The sequence below is a fragment of the Micropterus dolomieu genome, linkage group LG09 (assembly GCF_021292245.1).
Source record: "Micropterus dolomieu isolate WLL.071019.BEF.003 ecotype Adirondacks linkage group LG09, ASM2129224v1, whole genome shotgun sequence".
Lineage (NCBI taxonomy): Eukaryota > Metazoa > Chordata > Actinopteri > Centrarchiformes > Centrarchidae > Micropterus > Micropterus dolomieu.
The window spans coordinates 25,117,855-25,143,561 of record NC_060158.1 but is presented as its reverse complement, the minus strand read 5'-3'; the positions used below and the strand labels follow the sequence as shown (position 1 = coordinate 25,143,561).

Sequence of the window (25,707 nt, the reverse complement as noted above, 5' to 3'; positions counted from 1 at the left end):
CTGTCAGTGGGAAAAAGTACACAAAATGACTACAGGATAAGCCCATTAATATTGTCTCTGCTGCAAAGCAGATTATCCATTAAGGGTCAGCTGAAAAGGGACTTGTTGGTGCTTAAAGTCTCAGGGGTAGTGGGTCAGGGTTAAAATGTCAGATAAGATATTGTTTCCTGTACAGTTTCGATGATCTTCATGATAACTAGAATGTGCGTTTTCTAAAGAAAATGTAGTTTGATTTCTGAGAGCTGAAATGCATTGCTTGAGAAAGTGTACCAGAAGGAGCAGCAGCATATATAATTATAGGTCCAGGCAGTGCAAATATCTTATTCTCAAATTCTGTAGGTACACTTTCTCATTGTGTAACACTACCTTGTACGATAAAGAAATGAAATAAATAATGTCATCTTTTTTCCTGCATCTTAGAAAAATTTCAGATTCAGATTTTTAGATTCGACCTTTTTAGAAATAACCTGGAAAGTGTTTTTCATTCCTTCACCAGCTGATTTGACTTGTATTGACTATTGTAACTTTTTTGTGTCTGGAATCTGCAAGTCTAAGAGTCTACAGCCATGCTAGCAGCAATGTGTTGCTATGTGTTGAGCTAAATCAGCATGCTAACATACTCACAATCACAGTGCCAACATGCAGATATTAAGTTGGTATAATAAACTATATTTCTATGTTCCATTTTAGCTAATTAGCACTAAACATGAAGTACAGCAGAGGCTGATGGGAATGTCATTCGTGTGAACCCCATGGTGGCGCTGAATAGTCAGAGAATCCCTAAAGTGATTTAGGATGTATCATCTTGGCGCCTTGTAGCATGTGTAAACTACATATGAATTTTAATAAATTTATGAGAATACCCAATTAGGAATTTTAATATTCAGAAAATATTAATAAATCTCTCGTTTCACAGGGCACCACCGGAGTTGTTATTAACCTAGAGTCTCCGGACCTCTAGGTAGCTTTTAATAATCATACAATTATTCACCAGTGATCAGTTAGTTAATAATCGCTCAATTATCTTAAATCAATCAGTCAGTCTCATATCTAAAGGGTCGATTCTCTTGGCAGGGACTTAGAAGTAGGCAACACACACAATTCCTTGATTACAGTGAATTTATTAACTAACTAAGGTAATATAAAAAGGTGGTTAAATACATCAGAGAAATAAACAATGGCTAAACAATGAGAATGGAGGTTCGATTGTGAGAGGATTTGACTCATACGGCAACTAACGAATGCAATTAGATGATAACTCGGTTAAATTTGTCTAGGGCTTTAAAGAGTACAAATGCTAGACTAAAGAAAAATGGATTAGCAACTATTGGATGTCAATGACCACAGAATGTAGGGTTTTGGTCTTACTGCTTGTGTTTCTTCCCGCCGGGTTGATGGTAAACGGCCTCACACTGGCAGAGTCCATGCGTTCTCGGTTAGGACAACTTAAAGCTGTCGGCCAGTCGCTTTCTCTGCCAGGGAATTTCTCCGGGGGTCCGTCTCTGGGAGGCTTATTTATTTTATTTATTTATAACTTGCAGTGGGGCCTTCCCAACCCCGTCTCGGGTCAGGTTTAACTCGTCCTTTGTTACTGCTGGCGGGCAACGTGGCAGGGTCCGACCTCAGTGGGCTTAGCTCGACGTATAAAGCTTAAAAAGAACTTGGTCGTTCTTGAATTAACTAGTGTAACTTAACGGACTGATAACTTAAACAAACAAAAGAAAGAAAATAAAACAAGTAAAGTTGCTGGAACTGAGGGAAACTGAAGTCGCGGCACTTCGCGTGTGTAGCTTCAAGCGAAACAAAAACTTTGTTGCGCTGGTCGAATTCTTAGGGCGTTGCCGGGAGAGGGCACGCCAGGCGCGTGCCGAACAAGCCGGCAGACAAGAGGGAAGCGCCCAGAGAGCAGAGCGAAGAGGGAGGCTGTTTCCGGTTTCCCTAGGGACTGTCTTTCTAAACTTTTATTGTCTATAAAAGAAAAGAAAATCAATTTGCACGTCTTATAATCAAATATTTTCCCACAATCAAACCTCAATGGTCGAACGGTTGTACCGTTCTAAGTTTAAGCATTTGGTAACAGGAAAACACTTGTCAGTAATTAGACCTTAAAAGGTTAGCGTTTCAGAATGATGGCATGTAATACTTATTTCGTCCAGCTCAGGTTACATGACGACAGCTTAGATTAATCCAAAAATAATCTTTCCTTAGGAACTGGGAAATTTAGTTATTTAGCCTTAAATTCAAGCTGGCAATTAATAGAGTATAGTATGACATTTATCATCATCATCTATTATCATTGTGTATTCAGATGAAGGAGTGTCCTTAATCTTGCTGAAAATTAAAACACTGCAAAAGTAACTTATTTAGATTCTTTTCAGCAATAATATCAACAGATGTATCAACAACATGGTAACATAACTACTCAAATAGAGGCAAACGTAATCAAGTAACTAAAAGATTATTTAATTAAACAGGTAATGCTTTGAGTCTTTGGAGACTGCAGTCTTTGTTTACATAAAGTTCAGGGCTGTCCTTGGTGTCCTGGATTTTGTCACACCTGGGTGAGAAGGAGTATCCCTTTGATGAGAGGTAACGAAACACAGAGGAAGGTTAGTTGCCACGGTTACGTGTGTGTGTTTAGGGTTTCCTGCCCCCTTTTAAGAAGAGTTCTGATAGGCTGTTTAGAAAAATTCTAATCGCTGGTTAATGTCCCTTTTGTCAGTTTAACAGTCAGGCACCGCGTTATCAGGCTGCGGAATCAAAGGTGCCAGTGTTACGATCAGGCTGCTCAGGAATAGCACTTAGGGAAAGCGACCTTTCCACCCCCCTTCTGTTGAAAGTTGATCTCAACCCCCCTCCTTCTTCTCTCAGGAAGAGAAGAGGAATTTGGAGTAGCGCAGATTTATTTAATATAAAATGCACAAATCCACACTGTTGGTCCACTACACACCATAAATGAAATACATAACGGATTTCCGATCCTTTCAGTAGATGTTGAGATAGTTCAGTGTTTCCCACAGAAGGACAGCGTAACTGTGGCAAAAGAGAGAGAGAGGGAGCGATTGAGCGAGAGGAGGTGCTGAGCGAATATATGCGCTGCGCATAGCTCTGTAATCAAATATGATTTTACCCATTTTAAATAGTAAAAAAATAAATAAAATAGAAATATGGCAGCCTGCCACAAATAGATCAATGTGTGGGAAACAAGGACAAGGAAAAAGTTTGGGATCATCTAAGTGATTAAGATTCATCCTCTTGGAACCATGAATGTTGGGACATCAATCCATCAAAAAGCTGTTGGGATATTTTAGTCTGGACTAAAATAGTGGGCCGCTATCGCTAGAGCATGGCTAAAAATATCTATCCTGTTTACAACTAATTCAAGACTCCTTATTATGATATATATACATCTATTATAGCAACACCTCTAACATTACCCTTTAAGGTTTGTTGAAGTTTTGCCCTTTTGAAATCATGATATACAGTTCATCATTATGTTTAATCCAACTCCTAGCTTTGCAAGTAACTTTTCTATATGTGTATACAGCTGATCTCCTCATGTTTGATTAATACTTGAAATGTTCCAAGCCTCTCCATGGTGTTGTCCTTAACTGTACCCACCCTTCCCTGCGGCGCTGTGGCGAGGCCAGTGTGGAGGGAGTCCTCAACCAGCTGGTCTTGGAGCACCTACAGCTTGCTCCTCTGCAGTGGGGTGAGTCTCTTGCGTGTCTGTGTGTGTGTGTGTGTGTGTGTGTGAGATTAGGAGCTGTGATCGCACTCTTACACCGCAGTAATGACTGAAAGTTTGTGAACTCCATGTAAATGACATGTTAACAGATGTGTTGAAATCCTTCTCAAACTGTGCTACAGGTCATATTTATTTCCGTGAAGTGAATGAAATGAGAGAAAAGGTTTCAATCATGTGGTTGTGATTGTTGTGCTTTATAGATTTTGTTTTACCTACTTTATATGGTACCAAAGGGATCTTTTTACCTGTCAGTTAGTGTATAACTTTCCCGAAATGGGTTCAAGCCATGTTTTTTTATTTGCATTCATAATGGGCTACAGGCTATTTTGGAGAAGTGTAGACAGCAGCTTGGGAAATGTGTGAATCACTGGGGACACAGAATTTGTAGGAGCACTCTTCGGTTGTACCATCTGTGATCATCCTCTGAAATCACTTTTGATTTACTGCGGATGTTTGTTTTCTGAGATTCCCAGTCTCTGTTTGGGCACTGCCAGCATTTTGATTAGTCAGCTGGGGCTGTCCAAAAGAGAAAGCAATCTGCAAAATGAAGCAACACAGCAGATCAATCATGGAAATGTAAGAATCTATTGAGACAGAAATAGGGGGGCAAACACCAAGGCAAACACCTCACTGAATACACTGTTCTTCCGATATTTTGGCAGATGACATGCACCCCCTCCTGTGAGGAAACATTCCCAAGAGTAAAGCTGTTTTGAGATTCACCGGGACTGATTTTCTACATTATGTGTGTAATCTGCAGACAATTTCAGTGGTTGTTATTTTCTTGCGTCTTCATTTCTGTAAAGGTAGTCTTGCAGTTTCAGTTCAGGCCATTGCAAGCCTTGCTGATTATGAGCCAGATAATTTGCCTCAGCCCATTAGGACGCCTTTATCAGGGTTTCCAAGACTATCACAGGCTCAATTACGTGTATAGTTCAAGCATTTCCCCTGTGTCTAAAATCGTTTGTCCAATTGGATGCTTTTAATGCAGTCGTGTCTCTGTGAGCCTCACACTTACAGAGATACAGTAAATGGATATAACTTGCTTGATAAACATTATGATTATAGTTTTATGTAATAGCTGGGATGTGTATGGCCAAAGCTTTGTGTTATATTACATTTATTCATTTAGCTGACGCTTTTATCCAAAGCGACTTACAATTGCTATTTATGTCAGAGGTCGCACGCCTCTGGAGCAACTAGGGGTTAAGTGTCTTGCTCAGGAACACATTGGTGGGTCACAGTGGGGAGGTGAACTCGGGTCTCTCACTCCAAAGCCATGCGTCTTATCCACTGCACCATCACCACCCCTGTTCTGATGTAGTTCTTTTTTTCCCCAGTTTCCATGCTGGGGATTGAGACTGTACAATGGTACTCTTGTTTATTTCCCTTTAGTAACATAGTTTAAGATGCCAGAAAATACTTTTAAAGTAAACTTTTTTAAAACTCATGCTGCATATTTAACTATTGGGGAATCAGTCAAGCCCCATGCACTTTTTTTATTCAGCTTGGACACTCACAGGGTTTTACCTTTTTTGTTTACATTTTGGCAGATCTCATGATGATAATTTTTTAATTTTATTTAATAATCATCATCTTGACACACTTTCTCACCAATTAGTTTGTAGAAACTATTTAAACTCCTCCAGGAGGTGATAGATTATATGTCAAAAATTTTCTTCTTTCTTTTTCACATTTTTGTCACAAAACTTTCCAGAAAGTTATCTCTTTAACAAATTAGTCTAAAAGAAATCTTTATATTGCGTTTTATATTGCAGTGCGTTGCTGTTTAATGCTTCATAATAATTTCATTAAAATAAAAATATTTGAGCAAATGTACATTAGTGTCATTTACAGTATGCGCTGCATACACATGCTTTTCTGGAGCAGTCAACCAGCACCATGGCATTTTTCCATCAACAATGATGAGGAGAAAAAAGCATCTCTGTCACAATATTTTGATCTATCTATCTGCACCGCCACTTGTTGAACTTTAAGAGAAAAACTACTTTGTGTTTGTTTTGTCAGTGAAGAACATTGATGTGAAAAAATCATGCATGCAGACAGTATAAATTGTGTGTTTTTTCCAAATTTTGAAGGGATCCTGGAAAATGATAGTATTCTAGATATTCTAACGAATAGTCAATTTGACATCCTAAAATCTCCTTAAAGTTACTTCAAGGTCCAGTGAAAGTGGTGGATCTCTGTTTCGAGAGCACCAAATAGGGTCAGATAGGGTCTCTTGTTCAAATACAAAGAAAAATTAAATCTGACAAACAGACAAATGCAAACTGAAAACATTTTCTAAGAGGTTGAAATGTCCCACTGTCACTTTCAGTCTTACGCATACATTTCATTTAGTAATTTTGAAATACAGTAACTACATAGCAACATATACAAAGACTCAACAGTGTCGGTAGTTATTTTTAGAAGCTGTGCACTCAGGCCGGAGTTATAAGAGAGGGACTCTTTGCCTGAGCTCAGCCAGTTGTGTGGCAGGAGAAACCTGATGCCTCTTGATGATTTGTTACCATAAAATCTATAAATATTTGATCATCAAGTTCCAGTAAATGGAGAATATGGAAAGTGCCAGAATGGCTGTGTTTGTTTCCAAGCTCATTATTATTGTTGAATAGGGAGCAAACGGAGGCCATTAGTAAATGATTCTACCTCTGGGCAGAATCAGCCCCACAGTCACGTCAGCGGAGCAGCAGTAATGTACAATCATGTATGATGAAATTCACTTAATTATTATAAATGAATAATGCAAGTATTTTTTTAATTAGTGACACATCCTGTTGTTTCTGTTGAATTTAAATTTTAGGGTTCAGAGGATGGCTGTAATTCACTTTGGGCTGGAACTGAAAGCGGATTACTTTTATGTTAGGGTTAGCAAAAACATAAACGTTGATGAGAGGGCTGCTTTTTGTTTTTTTCTTTCCTTTTCTTTACGCTGTCTAGAGAGAAAATGAGTTCCGGTAGTCTGTTCTTTTCTTCTAGTCTATTTTCCTTAAATATGACAGCTTTAACATGTGTATATAAGAGCAATTATGATTGATATGTCCCTCTTCCTCTGAGTGTGAGTGCTAATTCTGAGAGGTTTCCACGGAGCTTCTGGGCTTTTCATAGTCATTTAATTTTCTGCTCCAGTCTGTTCGGAAGCCGGGCTGTCATTCTTTCACAGATCTGAAAAAGAAGTCCGCCAAACTGTGTACATTGGCTGTGGATTTTATAGTGCTGTTGAAAAGGGTAGACCGTTTTGCAAACCATCTAAATGTCAGCAGAGCAGCCTTGGAGATTCTCAACTACTCTTTTTCAGAAGGTTACTGTTGGTTGACTGGTTTAATTATCTGTGACAAAATTGTATTGTGCCCCAAAAAATTATAAGAGGTACTTGTCATCCTTAAAATTGGAGAACTCAGAGGGAAGAAGTTTGACGGGGGCTATGGGATGGAACACACTAAATTAGGATATGGAATATCAGCTCTTGTTTTTCTAGGAAATATTTTACCCAACTCCAATTAAACCATGCTTTTTCTTACACCCTCACTAATACTACACGGTCTAAGAATGTGCCTACAGCCTTAATGCTCAATTTATGACAAACTGGAATTGTCAGGTTCAGAAATGTTTTGTTTCATCATTCATCAAAAGCTAATGCAAATTTTAATCAGTCAGAAATGGATCCTAAAGTTTGGTAGCTCTATAGCACTCAGAGGTCAAAAATAAAAGACCAATGAATGGCAGGCAAGCAGAGCAGAGAGAAAAGAGTGAACAAAAGCCCCTGTGTAGCCCTGTACGCAGGATAAGCGGTTGACGATGGATGGATGGACATTTTGTGAGGTTATTTTGTTTACTTATTAGACTAAAAAGCTAAGAGAACAACCAATAACCAAGAGAACAATAATCTGGCCAAAACATTGTACCTTTAACCGGAAAGTCTCTTGTGATACATTCATTACACAGTTTATGTACAGCATTACATATAACACACTATGATTCCACATGAGCGGTATGAAACTTTGAGAGCTTTGAGAGCTTAAATCCAAGATGTGTAGTACAAAAATACAATTTTCCATATTTCAAAACAGACTATTGATATTTACTCTTTCAAATGTCCAGATCAGTGTAACCCTGTTGGAAGATTCCTATTTCCCTCCACAATGCCAGAACAGGTGGTATCATTTGTTTTTTGCAGCCTGGAATTATGTAAATAGCCCCATTGATTATAGCTCCTCAGCTGTCAATTTGATTAAAGCCAAAGTGGTGCACCTCGTGATAGGAGTCACTGTGTCAACTTAATGGACTGCTAAATAAACAGTCACCTGGCCAATCAGACGGTGCTCTCCGAGGAGTTGACGCCATAAGAGCAGGTTATGATGTTGTGCTAAAGGAGAGCCTGAAGTCTGTATCAGACAGGAAGTGCCCTGACAGTTTTAAGATAAGATTAAACAGGGTGAAATTTCTAAGCATCCCCTTGGGAGAAGTTAGGTAACAGTAAACAGTAGTAGTTTACAGTTTGTAAGTAAGAAAAGGGTAATTGCTTTGCAAAAGCCCCACTATAATATATTGGAACACATACAGTATAAAGTAACATGCCAGCAGTAGAATATGTAAAGAAAAAGTCAGAAATATATACAATATTTAATGGCGAATATTTTTAAATAATATTAGGTGATCAATAAAAAATCATTAACAAGTTTCCGTGATGAATTGCATTAATTAGGAGCCATACTTAGCATCTGTGAACAGGATTTTATTTTCAGAAGTGTTTCCCTGTTGAGTTCTGTAACCAAGCAGTGAGATGGAAAACAGCAAGACTGAATGCGGACTTTGCACCCATTCCCCACCCTCCCCCTCTCCCACCATCAGTCTGCCACCAGGAACCCATCTCAATGGAATACAAATTCACCCATGAATGGAAAGACAAATGTTTAGCCTAGGAGAGAGATGGAAAGAGAAGGGTGGGGGCCTTGCTGTAAAAGGCAGAGAGATAATTTAATAAGACAGCACTTCTGAACTGGCTCACACCGTCGCGTTTTTCCCCCTCCCACCCTGCACACACACAGATGGACATTTAGAGCCGTCACAGGCGGTAGCTTTTCAGCACACACAGGGGATGCCTTGTGGAATAATATGCCTTTAAGCTTTTGTCAGGTGCCCAATTGCCATGATGAGTGCTGCAGGTTTGACAAATGGTGCTGCCAAACTGCTCAGACTCACCTAGCACTGAAGTCCTGTTGTGGTGATGATGATTAGAACTGCTGACCCGAGAGGGAGGATTGGAATGAATACATGCATGGCTGTAATGAAGGAGATGTGTTCTGACTGCACCTGTAAATGTTAATTTGTCACATTTATGAGCATGCATCAAGCCCAGACTTTTCTGCAGTTATCTACACATTGATTATAGAGCCTGGACAATAGTAGTAAGCCTTCCTAAAGCTCATCTTACTGTAGTATGACATCAGTCCAATTTGCTACCAAGCTCAGCAGAAGGCAAAGTCATCCATCGTTTCACACTGGTGTTTTATTTTAGATATGCTTAGACAACATTATATTTTGTGCCCTGTGATTGACAGGCATCCTGTGTTGGGTGTACCCCATCTTTTGATCAGTGTCAGCTGGGATAGGCTCAAGCCCCCCAAGACCCTGTGAAGGATGAGAGAGTTTAGATAATGGGTGGATGAATGGAATTTGGCAAAATGTTTAGCTTATAACATGCATTTAGTTAGTTATTTAGCAAGAGGTAGAGACAAAAAGCAGAAATGTAACACAAGTAATTAAAAAAATGACATGTATTTTTAATCACTACAAGTGTCAGAAAATGATCAGAAAACCTTACAAGAAATGTTCTGTAACATTCAACAGAGAAAAGCAAACAAATTTTCATAAAGGAGCAGGAGCCATCAAAGTTTGCTATTTTTTCTTGATAGACAAGTTAAACAATGAAACATTTGTCTACATTGTCATCAAATTATTTTCAGGGAAGGGTGGGCAAATTGCATGTAGCAAATTTGACTGTTATGAGTTTGCTGCACTTAACATTGATGTTTTTATTTAACAAAGCTCCAGTCTTTGTAATCATACCTTAATCATAGTTTATTTGCTATAACTACAACATTTCCACAACCTGATCAGCATATTGTCGCAGACGTGCAGATATTGTAGAAACCAAGGATTTTTAAAATGCCAATATCAATGTTCTTGTCTGGTGATAGGATTGGGAGGAGGCACAAGTTCATTTGGACAGCACCAAGAGAAACGTCTTTGGCAGAACTTAAGAGAAAACATCACATTTCAGTCTGACTTGAGACCAGGCTAGTCTGTAAGGATACATTTCAATGGCAGCTTAGCTCAATCTTAACTAAACCATCTTATTTACTGAAGAATTTTTTTTTAATTATAATGTAATCTTGACTTTGAAATACCTCCTCAGGGCATACTCTTAGCATTTTCACATGTTTAGTTTAGGCCTTAGTTACAGTTGGTTGCTGAGGCCTCAGGGAGCAGGGAAACTGATCTAATCTAATCTGACCTAAAGCCACGTATGTTTCCATGTCCCCCAGTACACAAACACACACATTACCTCCGTACACCCTGCCTCACCACTCACCTATTGGAGTGCAGATTTGCTTAAATTTGTTGGCGGGTGCTGTCCATTTAGCTGACTGATGGGCACTAGGAGGAGCATCGGGTAGGCAGCAGCTGATTTATCTGCTTGTTTTTCAGCTCTGTCGCCCGGGCTCTGTCAGTCAGCCATCCTAAAGGTCTCCTATTGAAGGCAATAGAAAGCTAGAGGGAGATAGGAGGACGACACACCTTTTCTGGAAGCTCACTCTGCCTCCCGGGCCATTGTGTGTGATTTACAGAGGTAGTGCTGACTCAGATGAGCTAAGATGGGTGTGTAGACGGAGGCACAGATACTCAAACCGGTGATAAGTGCACAGCGATGAAGTCCTCACAGTCTTTAAACAAAAATCTTCTCAGGTAGTCAAAGGAGATAAACCGCATGGAATTTTCTATTGTTTTTCAACCAGCTAATTAACTCATTATGAACATGAGTAATGATTTCTACACATTGTGCCATGCAGGATTATCATAACACAGGACTATTTAACAAAGCATTGTAAATAATTTTTTTAACACATTAGGGAAGCAAGCATGAAAGGATCATTTGTTCTACTTTGGCTGGAATCACCCGTCTTATCCCATCACCCTCGTAGCTTTAATGTGGAAATGAGAGCAAAGAGTACAGCGGCCCACTCTATGATTGCCTATCTAGCCTAATTTTCCCTCCCTGGCCCTGTGTGGGTCTAGAGTTAGCACATTTAACAGGCTTGCAGCGTCTGTTTATGGGGCATTTATCATGGCTACAGAACAATCCGGGCTGTCAGTGCGTCAGTTTGGGTGAGCTGTGGAAATAAATCAAAACTCCTTCGGCCTGCCACAGATAGTCCACCATACACTTGCTCATTCATTTTTCCAGTGGGATGGGGAAAAGAAGAAAAGAAAGGAAACTTGAGTAAAGATGCAATTACAGAAAATGCAAATTAAAGTGGTGGAGATTAGATTGTGGAGACTTCAGACAGTTTTTAGTTGTGTATGGCAGAAATGAGAATATGCTCGTGTGTGCTGTCTAATATTACACTTAATATAATTATATACCTTCTCATTTCCTTAATTTATCTACTTTTATTTTTTCATTCCAGTTTGTTTTACTGTGCAGCTAAAACAGCCATTTAGTTACCTTGTTCATTCTAAAAACTAATCCTCCCCCCCACCATTTTCTAAATGTATTTTCAGCTTAAACCTGTTTCTTCCTCTCTGCTTTCTATCAAATAAAACCACCTCCTTCATTGATTTCTTGAGAGGAAACAAGAGTATCCCCAACGGCTGCCTTTTCATCCCTGAAAGACAGATTACCTGACATTTCTAAATGCAACCAAGTCCAGCCTCTGGTTTCATTGTGAGAATGTCTCGAGCCCCTTGCCACACTATTTCAAGTGCTACTAAAAGAGGGAATATTGTGACACAGCTGTTTCACCTGCTAGAGTACAGAGAAATGAGCATTGCTGTGTTATTACATGTGGCTCTGCACCACTAATCCTCTACTATGGGAAACACAAACAGATCAGTAGTGTATGTGTTCTTAACATGTTTTAGCTAGGACGGTGAAAGCCTATTATTATTTGAATATGATTGCTAACAAATCCAAGTTTCATTAAAGGAGGAATAAGTGCAGAAGGATTGTTGATGTTTGAACTCAACTGCCAAACAAATACACCCCTCCCTTCAGTGCTCCCTCAAAAGCTCCACCTTCCAAATTTCAAATCTCAGAGGTTTCTCCAGTGTTGAAACGCCTTCACCCTTGCACCCACCCTTTTTCTCTGTTTATACCTTTTCCTCTTTGGCTGTTCTCAGCCATCTCTCTTTCTTCATGGTGCCTGGAGTCCAGCATGTTCGAATGTGCTGGTGTATAGAACTCTCTCTCTCTCACTGCTTGTTAAACTAAACAGCTTATATGTAGTGTTTGTTTTACTCCTGTTGGTACTTTACTTTTAGCAGTAATCAGGGCAGCAACACACTTGACCTTTGGCATGGTCCTTAGTGACATGGTTATCATGTTGAATCCAGGAGTTTGCGACACTGGGGGTGAGCCAGTCCACAAGCATTTGCTTGCCTGGAAATCTGCAGAGCCTGCCAGTCTTGCTGACGATGGTGGGATATGACATAGCCCCTCAGAGGGAGAAGTCACTCCCCTGCACTCATCTGTCGCTATTGATCCTCCTCAGTGATGCTCTGGTGCCACAGACTCATAACCAGACATTTTCCTGCATGAGTGGAGCAGTTCTTGTGGTGTTCATAGACGGTTTCTTACAGTTTGTAGATGCTGTCAAATCTGTTTTTGTCTTCCGCAATGAAATGAAGTAAGATAAGAATAGAGAGTACTGTCGGTTTCTGCATTTGTCCATTCATCATGTGGAATATGTAAGATGTATCTGTTTGGGTTACGAATAAACTAATATGGTTACCCACAACCGCGTCACAACAGACTGTCAGACTGCAGTGTTTTCAAAAAGGAGGGTGCTCCGGTTACAGGTCACAGCAAGTTAAGTTGTTAATAATTGGCCCAGAGGGAACTCAACCTTTATATTATATGCTCTGTTTGTTTATGATTAGATATTCCCACATGGAATTGTTGCATTATCACTTAGATGTGCTTTGCCTGTCCCATCGCTGCCCATCTGCAGCCCTTTCTGACACGCCATCCGTCTTTTTTCGGTGTGGCTGCTAAGAAGATGTAACCAGGTGATTAATCATGTTTGACCGTGGGTGCATCAGATGTTGGCCAGCTAGGGATTCCATAGAGACAGCAGTCCGCTGACAGGTCTGTGTCATCCCTGTGGGTAACTTGACACTTTTTAGTATTCAGTGAACTGATCCTGCTCACACTGCTGACAGGTTTCTGGCCCTAATGCATACCGGACACTGCTGTCGCAGGACACCTTCTGAGAACCACTGAGTGTACACTGTTACCCTGTCACTCCCCTCTGCCCTGGAAAATGAGCAAGAGAAGTGTGTGCATAGGGCTTACTGTAAGAATAATCTGCGACTGGGTGACAGCATATTATTGGGAGACTTCGAGGACCATGGAGCATCATTGCAGCATCGTAGTGTGCATCGTAGGAGATGTATTTTGGGAAACACCTGACAAGAATACTCTGTCACATTGTCCTATTATCTTTTTCTCTCTTTTGCCTTTCTCTTGATTTTCACTCTATTGTGCCCTCTCTTTCTCTCATGCACACACACGTACATAGACAAAGTAATTTTACGCAGTTTAAAAACTGCCATCATTGCCTCTCATGGTGGTCCTTGTTAAGACTGGGGTCAAAAAGTGTATGCTTTGCTTGGATTGCATAGCATTGTCATAAGATAAAAGCTTTGCAGCACAGGAAATCAGTTGAAACGGTGCTGGTAGACAACATAATTAATCAATCTGAACCATTATAATGAATGTTGCCTTTCGTCATAACACTGACTGCTATCATTAGATATTGGCCTAATTGTCAATCATCAGCAGCTTTCATAGCTGTCAACAAGGGCGCATCACTGGATTTGCAATGGAATATTAATTAAGTGTAATTGTCCCACTAGGAAGCAGCTAAATTGCTGAACAACTTAACATTTTATTCAAATTGAGCTGACCCCATTAAAGACAACTAAACAAGGCACAGTATCCTGATTGCCATTTTCCAATCTGAGTGAATCATAAGCCTTTAATAACACATTCTTTCAGGAGAACATTAGTTTGTGAAAAGCCTTGGTTTTGCAGCAGATTGGGTTTTAATAAGCGTTCATTGACATGCTTTGTTGAATATATCTGCTGTAGGTGACTGTTACTTTACAGAGAAACAAAAATGGAATTTGACTGACATTTTGAAGTAGATGGTCCATGTTTTAGATGTTTTAGTAGATGTTCATTTCTAGAGGTGTGGATCTATCCCTCTGAGACAATTTGACATGTATCCATAATCATGAACTTCTAACAATTACAAAAATGACACAGATAAACTGGCGATGAGAAGACACTGTCATTCAAAACCCCTTTGAAAGTTTCCAAAGTTTTCAGGAAGCATCTTGACATTTTTGCAGTGTAGGATTTATTTTCCAGGAACTAGAATGGCTGAAAGATGATGTGTGGTTGTCAAATGTAGCAGTAACAGTTTGATTTGGATATGTAGCTGTATTTCGGACTCTTGTATTTGTTTTCTGATCAGTGAGTCTTTACATGCCTAATTATTTCACATCATAGCACTTTATGCGTTGAGGTACTCACCAGTTTTCAATTAAGGCATGACAACAGCTGGCAGTCCTGGCCACCTGTCTGTTTTCTAATATTTTACTTGAATATTATTATGATTGCAGTAATTTAGTGTCAGCCATTCAAAGCGAGGATGATTTGGCTTCCACTCCTTCTGAATGGTATGTGACACCTGGTTCAGAACAGTCGCTGATCTATGACATGGCCTTATCCTTAATACGAGGGATAAGGGGTCATTAAAATGAAGTCTGTGGATAGTCGCAGAGCTAGGAGAAATAATTGGTTTGTAGGCCTGGATGAATCGATTTTGCAGGACTCATATCTAGTGCACAAGTGAGCATCTATCCCCCTTCCGCTGCATGATTATTGGAGTCGCAGCTGAACAGAACGGCGCTGCATATTGACATCTTTGTGCAGATTTTCTTTAAGTGCCATGGCAAAACAAGAGATGGGAAAATTGTGTTGAAATGAGGCCACAAACACAGATTCTCTGCCATTACTGTTAAGTCCTACAACGCAGCCTGAAATTTTGAAAACTACATTCGAACCCTGAGCCACAATAACGCCATGCCCCCTTCACAGCTCTGTCAGATTTATTGCGACACATTTGTTAAAGGCTGTACCGAACAGTGACAGCTCGTTTCACTCGCATGCCTGGAACGAGTTTCTCGCCGGCCGGTAATTCAGGGGTGGAGTGCCATATGTTTTTGCCACATTTTTAGCGGTCTAGAAGACAGAAAAAGGGAAACAACATCTGTTGTAATGAATAGTAATGATGTCAATTGATTTGGTGTTACTTTTTTAAGTAGTGGAACCTCTTCATACATAGTTAGGTATGTTTATTATGTGGATCACAAGATTATATAGTCATCGGTTCAGATTTAGGGTGAACTGTATGGAGAAAGAGCATCACTGATGGCGTGCTTATTGGTGTTGCAGTCTGAGGTTTGAACACAGAATGTAATTACTCTGGCAGTGACCTTTTAGATAGTCTAACCACGCAGACGCACACACCCATAACATGTTCTTAGTCGTGGATTCACTTTATGTCCTCCTTTTATCAAACAGGGATGGCCTTTTGTTCTCCTCTTTTGTCTGGATCTGCCATTGTTCTGCCCACCTGATATTTAAACACAATCATGGCGCTGCTAGTAATTAGCTCCAAGGATCCCACTTGCTGGTCTATTTTCACTGCTGGCTTTGTCTGCAAACATAATACCACAGTCTTTACTCAGATGCAGCGATCACAAGAGGAAGCAACAACTACTTGTAACAGGTGGCTGGTGTTTTAATGTTATGAAGATTAGACTGCAGGCGAGGGCCGCTGTTTGTTCTGCCCAATCACACAGTACCATTTCAACGGTTTTAGGATTTTAGGCAAAGTTATCCACCAACACTGGGCTTTTTGGTTGCTTTCCCGATTCAAAAAATATCTAACACAGTAACTCACACCTCAAGGAGTTCTATGCTCCAACACCTCACTGCCTGCCAGCTGAAATACCTGCATCAGCTGAATTTTATACTTCTGAGCTACCACCTCTGGCACGAAGGGAAGTGAATGAAGGCTGAGTTACTCTTGAGTCTCTACTTTTGAGTTACTCTGGAGTCTTGCAAACACTCTTAAATTGGTTTCCATTCTTTGCAACATAAACTACACAATCTTCTACAAAAGCACTTGGCAATAGCTTTGTCAGTATCCTCCATTAGAAGAAAAGAAAGCAAATAAGAGGATCACATTTTCTATTGCACACACACTGTTCACTTAGCAGAGCTTTTGTTTTAGAAGAATTGAGTTGCATCATCTCCAGTGTTTACAGTTTGTGATTATTACATGCAAATGCAAAGAATGTGGAAAAATGGTTTCCCATTGTAACTGCAACTGTGCATATACTGAATGACATAGTGACAGATGTGGTTTGTGGGGTTGGTAATCAGACACTACGGGAAGGTGTCAGCATGCTAACAAGCTCACAATGACTTCGTTAACAATTTTAGATTAGCATGTTAGCATGATAACATTTGCTAATTAGCACTAGACACAAAGTATAGCTGAGGAAAATGGAAATGTCATTAGTATTGCATCACTGTAACGTAGGTTTGCTCTGAACTGACTCGTAACTGTTTTCTAACTTTCAGCCTCCACTTAATCTAAACTGAGCAGCTGAGGGCAGTAGATAAGTGTGTTGTATGTACTGTTTGTGTGTGTGTGTGTGTGTGTGTGGTGGGAAAGTTTGCCATTTATCCGTTTCTCCCTCCCCACGGGGGCCACTGTTGTACTAAATAACCGTGTGCTCACAAAGGTTAAGCGGTGAGTCAGAACCAGTGGTGACAGGTTGACCAATGAGTCCCAGCCAGGCTGCCACAAAGCTCTGTGCAGCAGATGAGACAAGTTCAGACACACACACACACACAGAGTATGATTCTCGCAGCTCACAGGACATTATTGGATTTTTGTGTATTGTTTCTGTAAACTATAAATCTTTCCTCTGCGCTCCTTGTCTGTCATACAGACATTGACTTTGAGCTATTAATCATGAGTTCACTGTTTTATTTTGCTGACTGTGTGTTCATTTATTTTTACAAATGTCTCTGTTGTGTTATTGTACCTTATAATCAGATTGATAGAGCACCTCGTATTTATTTTCTGAACATTAGGACTTACAGTGTATGTGGATAATATACACTCTTAATTAGCATTAAACTTCTCTTTACATACAGTAGAAGAGTAGAGTCATTTTTTCAAACAGACTCCACTTTTTCTTTGAGAAAGGCCCTGAAAACCTTTAAATTTGATTGTTGCTTATTTAGTCATGGACATTTTTAAACCAATACACCCCCAAAAATAAAGGCTTTTATAGTAATATCAAATTTCTCCTTGCCCTACCATAAAGTGCAACATATTTGTTCTATGATCAGTTTTTCCCCGGACTTAAACATGAAACTGATTTGGCCTCTGCATTCATTTAGTAAGAAAATGTTTCTCTCCTGAATTTTATGTGAAAATGCTGTAACTTTCTGTGGCAGAAATGGACACACACACACACACACACACACAGTACTGCATGGAGCTTTGGGTACTTAGTTTGGAATGAAACTGGGTCTACTGTAATAATGTTGGAGTCCCAGAGCTAAGTATCAGACCTGAGTATGGAGAAACTTGTAAAGGGACTGACTGGGAGGAAAAGACTCTTCAGTCTGAACCCAAGCAATGCTTTGTTATTGGACCTTTGTGCTAATTACTTAATAGTCAAGCCAATTTTACATATTTCAGATTTCAGGAATCAGAGTCATACAATAAGAGAAGACCTCGAAGCCCTCACAACACTCTACTTGAAATTTAAAGCATTTATTGTATTACAATTTTACTAAGGTCAAAAATCATTTTTTATGCAATATTATAGTGTAATATCTTGGTTCTGAGATGCTCATCAATGCGTCATGTGTTTGGATTAATATTTGTTTGTAATGTTTGTAGTATTTCTAGTGAAATTGCATGCAGTTACTGTAGCTGTTCACATCTTCTGATAGTCTGTTGTGGAGAAATTGCAGTGTGTTGTGATGTTTTTTCTATGCTCACTGTATTAAGCTAAGTACATTCCCAGCATTATGTCCTTATGTAGAAAGAGATTTATTATTCATTATAGAAGCATCATTGCAGGTTGAACAGAGACAGTGTAGATGAGATGCAGCAAAAGCATAGTAGATTTAGTGGTTTTCTCATTAATGTATCCATACAACCATCAGAAACCTTTTTATGAAGAAAAATCTCACTCTATTCATACTGTTTCTTCTTTTGCTGATAAATTTCCTGACATGATACAGCTTTATTCCCTAAAGAGCTCTTACAAAAGAACACCTGAAACCTTGAATAAGTGTGCGCCCCCATTTTTTTTCTGTCTCAAAAAGTAATTCCCCAGGAACAGGAGATATGAAATTGTAATTCTACAGGAGACAAATGGTATGTGTCGCTGCTCTGAATTATAAATGAAAGCAGAAGGGCCTTAGTTCTGCCTTCTTGCCCGAGCGTGATTCAGACAGTCTGGTGTGAGCAGTACATGGCCACATAACAGGTGGGGACACACAGACACACACACACACACACTCAATATGTGAGTCCCACAGCGCATTAGAATCAGTGGCTCTTTTACAGTTAGACTGATGTACCTGTTTTCCAAAATATCAGGCCTGAACCAGCCTATAAACTCAAATGATATCTGTCCATGTGTGCTCTTCTGGGATGTTTGTTCCAGGAAAAGGTCTACTGCAAAGGTACTGAACATTAGCACGCAATGAGTTTGCAGATGAAGTCCAATAAAAGAGTTAATAATAAGCCTGTGTCAGCCAAGCCCAAGAATGCTGTTTCAGTATAAGATACTGTCTGGAAATGTTAAGGCCTGGTCTCACTAGAAAGTGGTTCAGCGAAATTAATCTTCTCTTTTTGCTCCCCCTTGCATTTTCTTTCACCATTGTACACTATTTTGTTTGATAAAATGTTATTTAAGAGGGAAAATAAAACTCTAAAACTAGATTGCTGACAGTCAGTTAGCAAACTCGGCTCTGTTGCCAACAGGACAACAGGTCACAAAGTTTATGGACATATTTGTATCATTGACTTAAAACTTTTATAAAGCAGTTAACACAGAGGAGGTTAAATAAAAGTGAATTATGCTGGTGAGGTACCATAGCTTCCTCTTTTGGTCTCTCCAACTCTCTGTCCCCTCAAAGGTCAGCATTATCAAGACAGCTTGCTATTTATTGGTCAACAGTGCAAAATCACCTGTCAAAGTGCACCAAAGTTGATGCAAAAATTCTTATGAGCAAATTGGTATTCATTGAAATCACTGTGCACCATTATCAAATTTTGCTGTTACCAGGTCTTAAATAATACTTTATTGATCACTCATGGAAAAAAAGCATCTTCACAAGAGACAGTTAATGAGCTAGCCATAACCGAGACAGCATCACGCAAAATGCTGGAAGCTCAAGTAACCTCCCACTGCAACGTTACAGTAATATTTTTATCAGCTTGACGTTGAACTAATAGCCCCGTGCTCACAGGACTTTAGTTTGGCACATGGGGCAGAGGATGCTTTCCCGCTCGCGGATACTGCTCTGTGCGCTTGTATCATGTGCACGTACCTGTTTTTTTATGTGCTCAGGTTTTGAGACAATTAAACGCCATTTATCACTCTTTTAAAAAAAAATTATCAGCATAGCTCTCCCCTCCCTGGTTTGTGTATGCTGTGCATGTTGGGTGCTGCATAAAGAGAGGACTCCCTGTCTGACAAACCATGTTTCATCGTCACGGCCAGTTGGCCGATCGTGCTCAGGATGCCCTGATCTGCTGTGTTTCACTGGTCTGAGGTCAGTGTGAACGTGCCGCTGACAGCATGCTGGGCATTTTCAGTGCTGCCAACTGAGCCCACCATAGCGCTGACTGTAATGCGTGTGTGTGTGTGTGTCATTCTCATACCAAAAATATTTGTTTTATTCTAATTAGTAATTAGACAGCAAGAAACATTCATGTTGTTTAAACCATTATTTCAGAAAAAAATGTGAAAAGTAAAAAGTAAGAACCTCTAATATAGGTGTGTTTTAAAGCCTGCAAGTACTGCACGGCTATAAATGTCTCTGCTGCCTGTGCATGTGGGAGGGCTCCCCCCTTTAATGAGCCGGCCGGTGAAAGACATTTTAATGTCATCCTGACCTGTGTGGATGTTTACTGGATGCCCTCTACCCATCTGCCAGTCTGAGTTAGCCTCTACTCTCACTGCACATGGAGATAAGACACATATCTTTATGGTACTCATAGAAGCTGTGGAAACATGTCACAGAACAGGAAAATCGAGCCAAGCTCACATGTCATCTGTCCCGGCTGTCACGTGCTTGATACTTTATTTGAGTTGAGTTAATACAAGCCACGGGTCTGCCAAAAACCAGAAAACTTCGACAAAGTACTACACACCGCTGTAACATCAGTGCTAGATTGATGCAAGCACATTCCTTTCTATCTCCGCATCCTCAGGTTGTTTAAATCTTCCTGAGGTTGTGACTCAGTGCAGCCATTACTGCGTACTTATACTCCTGCTTAATGCAACACTAAAATATTAATGAGGGGTTATATTTAGTTGAAACCATATTTTACCAATTTGCATATTTTAACTGCAACAGCTGTGGAATCTCCCGCCTTCCTTGGGGCTTGCCTACAGCATATGTCTCATGTGAAGGTAAAAATGGAGTCATGTAATGATACTGCACACTCACACAAGATTTCCTGGCATGCATACAAATGTAGCAGTGGGAAAAGGTTCGCTGTTACTTATATTGTCTTTGGTCGTGTGATAAATATAGCCCCCCAGTGTAGACAACGAGAAATGTGAGTTGGTTCAGAAAGCTGTATAAATGTATTTCCACACTAGTTGAGTCAGTGTTGCATCAGAGGCGCTGTTACATCTGCTGCCTGAAAAGAGGTAATCTCTGAGATCAAAGTAGGATTTAATTCTTCACTTAGAACCCAAGCAACTGGCAGGCTTAAGTGATACAACTGTTCATGCCAGTGGAAATGTTGGGTTCTTCATTAGACTTACTGGCAGCACAGGATCCAGATCCAATTTACAGTCACATATTAACCAATAGGTTCACTCTTTTTCTGCATCATAGCCATTTGCCAGGTATGTTGCGGCAATTCAGAGGTCTGGAACCAGGCTGCAACAAGGGAGTAGAAAGTCTCCATGTCAAACTTGCAGAAACATAGTTAGCCATTGCCTTGTCAAGTTGCTGTGCCTGCTTTACACAATTTGCACACAGACTCATGAACATTTGAGCCATGTTTCTGGCAGCCTTGATCTCAAACATCTTGAGAAAAAATATCTCCATCTTTGCTTTTCAAGATGCTCAACTTACTTTAGCAGACACTTGTTTACCTTTACTTTCTGCTGCTTAAAAAAAAAAAAACATTTGGCACTTCTTAAAGGGGTTATATGTAAGTTTGATTTTAATAAATCAAATTTTCATCGCCTTATTGTCAATGGGCTCATAACTCACTCAGAAATGAAGCACACGCCTGTTTTCTCTCTTGCTTGCATCAGCCACTATTCTGCTTTTAATGTGAGGACACCGGGTCAGATTCAGCTCTGTGCGCGCTCCCAAGCCTCTCTCAGACTACAGCGACAACATGGCAGCTAACGACATGCAGTCCACTAACACCATAAAACAACCGGCTCACAGCAAAACACAGGCTCCACGTAACGATACAAAACAACAATAAAGGTTTATGTGCTATCACACCAAACAGGTTCAGATGATGTCAAGTAAGAACAAAGTGAGCACTCGTAAAGCTGGAGAAACACAGAGAAAGTCACGCCGAGCAGTTGCTAATGTTATCCGGTGCAAAGTTATATAACGTTAGCTTTCCACATTACTTCACCAACTAACGCCACCCATGTTACTATCATGTGTACCGCTGTTGATTTAGCCTGCAAGAAAGGATGTAACGGCAAAAAGTAAATGTAAATGATTTGTTTACTAACGTTAGCCTATAGTGATGCAGCCAGGAGCAGCCAGCTAACGCTACAGTAGCTCGGACCTGCCGCTGTTTGCTTCGTAACATTCAGTTTATGTTTATTGTGGTTTTACAAATACTCAGGTACACAGCTTCTCCACCTCTCAGTCGCTGTAACTAACATGACCCACATAACATAAAACACTGCAACAAACCAGTCACAACAACCCAGAGGCAGAGCCATCCCCTAACACTAGTTACAGTAAAGTTACTGACTGCGGTCTAACTGGTATAAAGTGTGACACAATCTTGTTATAATATTCAGTCCAGCTCACTAACCGTGTCATTATCATGTGACAGATACAGTTACTGAAAGCAGCAGGCGAGCTAACGATGTAGCATGTCGGCTAAATGCAGTAAATGTACCATGATCATGTAACGAGCATGGATTAGTTCAACCTGCACCTGATAAAACTATTACTGTAACGCTGCAGTGGGAGTTTACTTGAGTTTCCAGCTCTGTGTTTTCTCCCTGTCAGATAGCCGCTGTCACTCTGCCTTTCTTCGGGAGGATTGTGCCGATATGCGGCCTGCTGCGTTGAATGAAGTAACGTTACGGAGCCGGTGTTGATCTGCCTCTGACACAGGAACGTTGAAATAACAGAGCCTGAACATGTCTGTGTGAAAAGCCACAGCCTGCATGCTGATGTTTCTGCATTTATTGCAGGATTTCTGTATGACAGTGTTTGTGTTTTGGATTATGCTCGCTCATGACTTCAAGCGAGCACGTGGACGAGCACACGCCTGGTTGCAGTCTTAGAACCACACCGCTAGTGGCCGCTGGAAACTCCATAATTCCCCTTTAAAGGAGGAGCAATTAAACTGCACAAGTATTTCACTTAGAGGTCAACTTTGCTGAACTTGAAGGTAGGGCAGTCAGGTTATCTGCCATGACTTGCTGTTTGGCTTAGTGGGTTAGTGGTTGGTGAGAGCTGTGAAACTCAGGGTGAACAGTCTGTTGTTGGGTGGGTCATACATGTGTGCTGGTCGACAACCAAAACAATGTACTAAAAGCTGTGTGATCTTTAATAAATCCCTTATAGCATTTTTTGCCAGCCACTGCAGACATAAACTGGGCAAGTACACACCCTACACCCAAACACTCTTTTCTCTACCCATGTACACAAGGACAAGTTCTTCACGTTTCTGAAGTTTGACAGGTCCTCTAACATTAGTTGAAGAATTATGCAGATCTCTTTAGCTGCCCTGGTGGATACAGTGAATGGCTCTGCAGGGAGTGTTAAGAACACACACAGTGTTTGGTGGATTAGCATGCCATGCATAAATAAAATGCTAATGTTTGCAAGCTAATGAGTCCCACTGAAATGTATCAGTCCTGGGATGAGTCATGTGGTCTGAAACTGATGATCTTTAAGTGATTTAAATATAGCCCAATATGTCCTATGCTGCATTTTATCTTATGAAAGAAGTGTATTTAATTATTTGTATAAGTTATATGTCGATGTGACTTTATGCATCTTGAAGTTCTTATGGGCCACTTAGTAACAGTATTGTTAGTTTAAAGATATGCTTTGCTGTAACCTAGCTGATTTTCTTGCTGTGCATTTTAAACATCAGATGGAATTATTCACCCATTTTTGAGAGTGCTTGGGAAAAACACATGAATAATGTAACAGTGCTGTGTGGCTCTGGTGGGCCTTAATGAGATTTTGGGGAAGATTGTGCTTACTGAGTCATCTTGGACGAAAGGAGAGTCAGGGAAGGAAAGAGTGAAGGTGAGCAAGAGAGGGGGGTTTTAGGTATGTGCTCCAAGTTTTAGTTCTAATTCCAGTCGAGGCAGCGGCTAAGTGTAATTATGGTGCCACAGAAGCAGGGAACTGGGGAGGAAGCATACGCCGCCTGGTAATATACTTGCTTATCCAGAGTGTCCTCTCAAAAACTGAAGGCTATACTAGAGCCGTACTAATGCTACTGTAGAAATGCACCAAAAACTACCTGGCTGATTTCCATGACCGTAGAGTGAAGTCTCAATAAGGGGATTTTTTTTTTCCTTTTTACCGATGTGCTTAATTTTCCTCAACACCAAGTTGCATGAGTCTGCCTGATCACATCACAGTACCATAGTTTTATGTTATGGCCCCCTTCCTTTGTTTCTGGACAATCAAGTTTGCCTGTTTAACAGGGCGAATAGAGAAGATGATGTTGCTATGGAGAAGAAGCAGAACTGTAGGGGATTCAAAATTGTTGCATTTGGTAGCAAAACAAGGGGCCATTGTTGCAGAATTTAGAATCCAAAAGTCTGTCCCAAATCCATGCTACAAACCAAATGTAAGTTTTTATGCATTGTATTCACAATTAGGGCTGCAGCTAACGATGATTTTAGTATTCGAAGCTTCTACTGATTATTTCAGCAATTCATCGATCGTCGTTTAAGAAGTACTTTTGCTTGGAGGCAACAGAGAGATTTGGAGGGGAGTTAAAAGGTGCAGCTCCCAGTCACCCAGTTAACTCCTGACTGAAGTTACAACTCACGGCCCAAAAAGGAGAACAACAAACGCACATGTTCACATTTTCAGCTGAGGAGTGCGGCTTACTTTGGCTAGCCTTCAACTCAACAATCAATCATGATTTCAAGGCAAGGCAAGTTTATTTGTATAGCACAATTTAACAACAAGGTCATTCAAAGTGCTTTACATAAAACATAAAAGCAACAGGGAAATATGTAAAAGTTTAAAAGCAACAAAATATAATAAGTTACAGTGTTACAATCAGGGTTAAAAGAGTTAAATGGAAAATAATAAAAAGCTAAAAACAAAGAAAAAGAAAACAGGACAGTAAAAGTTACAGTGCAGTGTAAGTCAGTAAAAAGAAAAATCTTAAATATTTAATTAAAAGCAATGGTAAAAAGAAAGTCTTCAGTCTTAATTTAAAAGAACTGACAGTTTCAGCAGACCTGCATTTATCTGGGAGTTTGTTCCAGATATACGGAGCATAATAACTGAACGCTGCTTCTCCTTGTTTAGTTTTGACTCTGGGGACAGAAAGCAGACCTGCCCCAGACGACCTGAGAGGTCTGGATGGTTCATAATGAAGCAGAAGATCAGAAATGTATTTTGGCCCTAAACCATTTAGGGCTTTATAAACTAACAGCGGGATTTCGAAATCAATTCTTTGACAGACAGGAAGCCAATGTAAAGACCTTAGAACTGGAGTGATGTGATCCACTTTTTTGGTCTTAGTGAGGACTCGAGCAGCAGCGTTCTGAATCAGCTGCAGCTGTCTGATGTATTTCTTACTGTTACAGTAGTCAAGTCGACTGAAGATAAATGCATGGATAAGCTTTTCCAGGTCCTGCTGAGACATAAGTCCTTTAATCCTTGATATATTCTTCAGGTGGTAGTAGGCTGACTTTGTAATTGTGTTAATATGGCTCCTCAAATTCAGGTCTGAGTCCATGACTACACCAAGATTTCTGGCTTGATTTGTGGTTCTTAACATTACAGATTGAAGTCGAGCACTGACTTTCAATCGTTCCTCCCTGGCTCCAAAAACAATAACTTCAGTTTTATCCTTGTTTAATTGAAGAAAATTCTGGCACATCCAATCGTT

The 25,707-nt window shown here is 40.1% G+C and overlaps 1 protein-coding gene across 3 annotated transcripts in view; it reads left to right on the top strand.

Moving 5' to 3' along the window:
- Positions 1–25,707, top strand: part of trappc9 (trafficking protein particle complex subunit 9) — a 272,399-nt gene that overhangs the window by 204,039 nt on the left and 42,653 nt on the right. For all 3 annotated transcript variants that reach the window (XM_046059801.1, XM_046059800.1, XM_046059802.1), the window contains one exon: positions 3,622–3,712. In XM_046059801.1, coding sequence (XP_045915757.1) covers positions 3,622–3,712 — 91 coding nt within the window. The remainder of the gene's footprint in view (positions 1–3,621; positions 3,713–25,707) is intronic.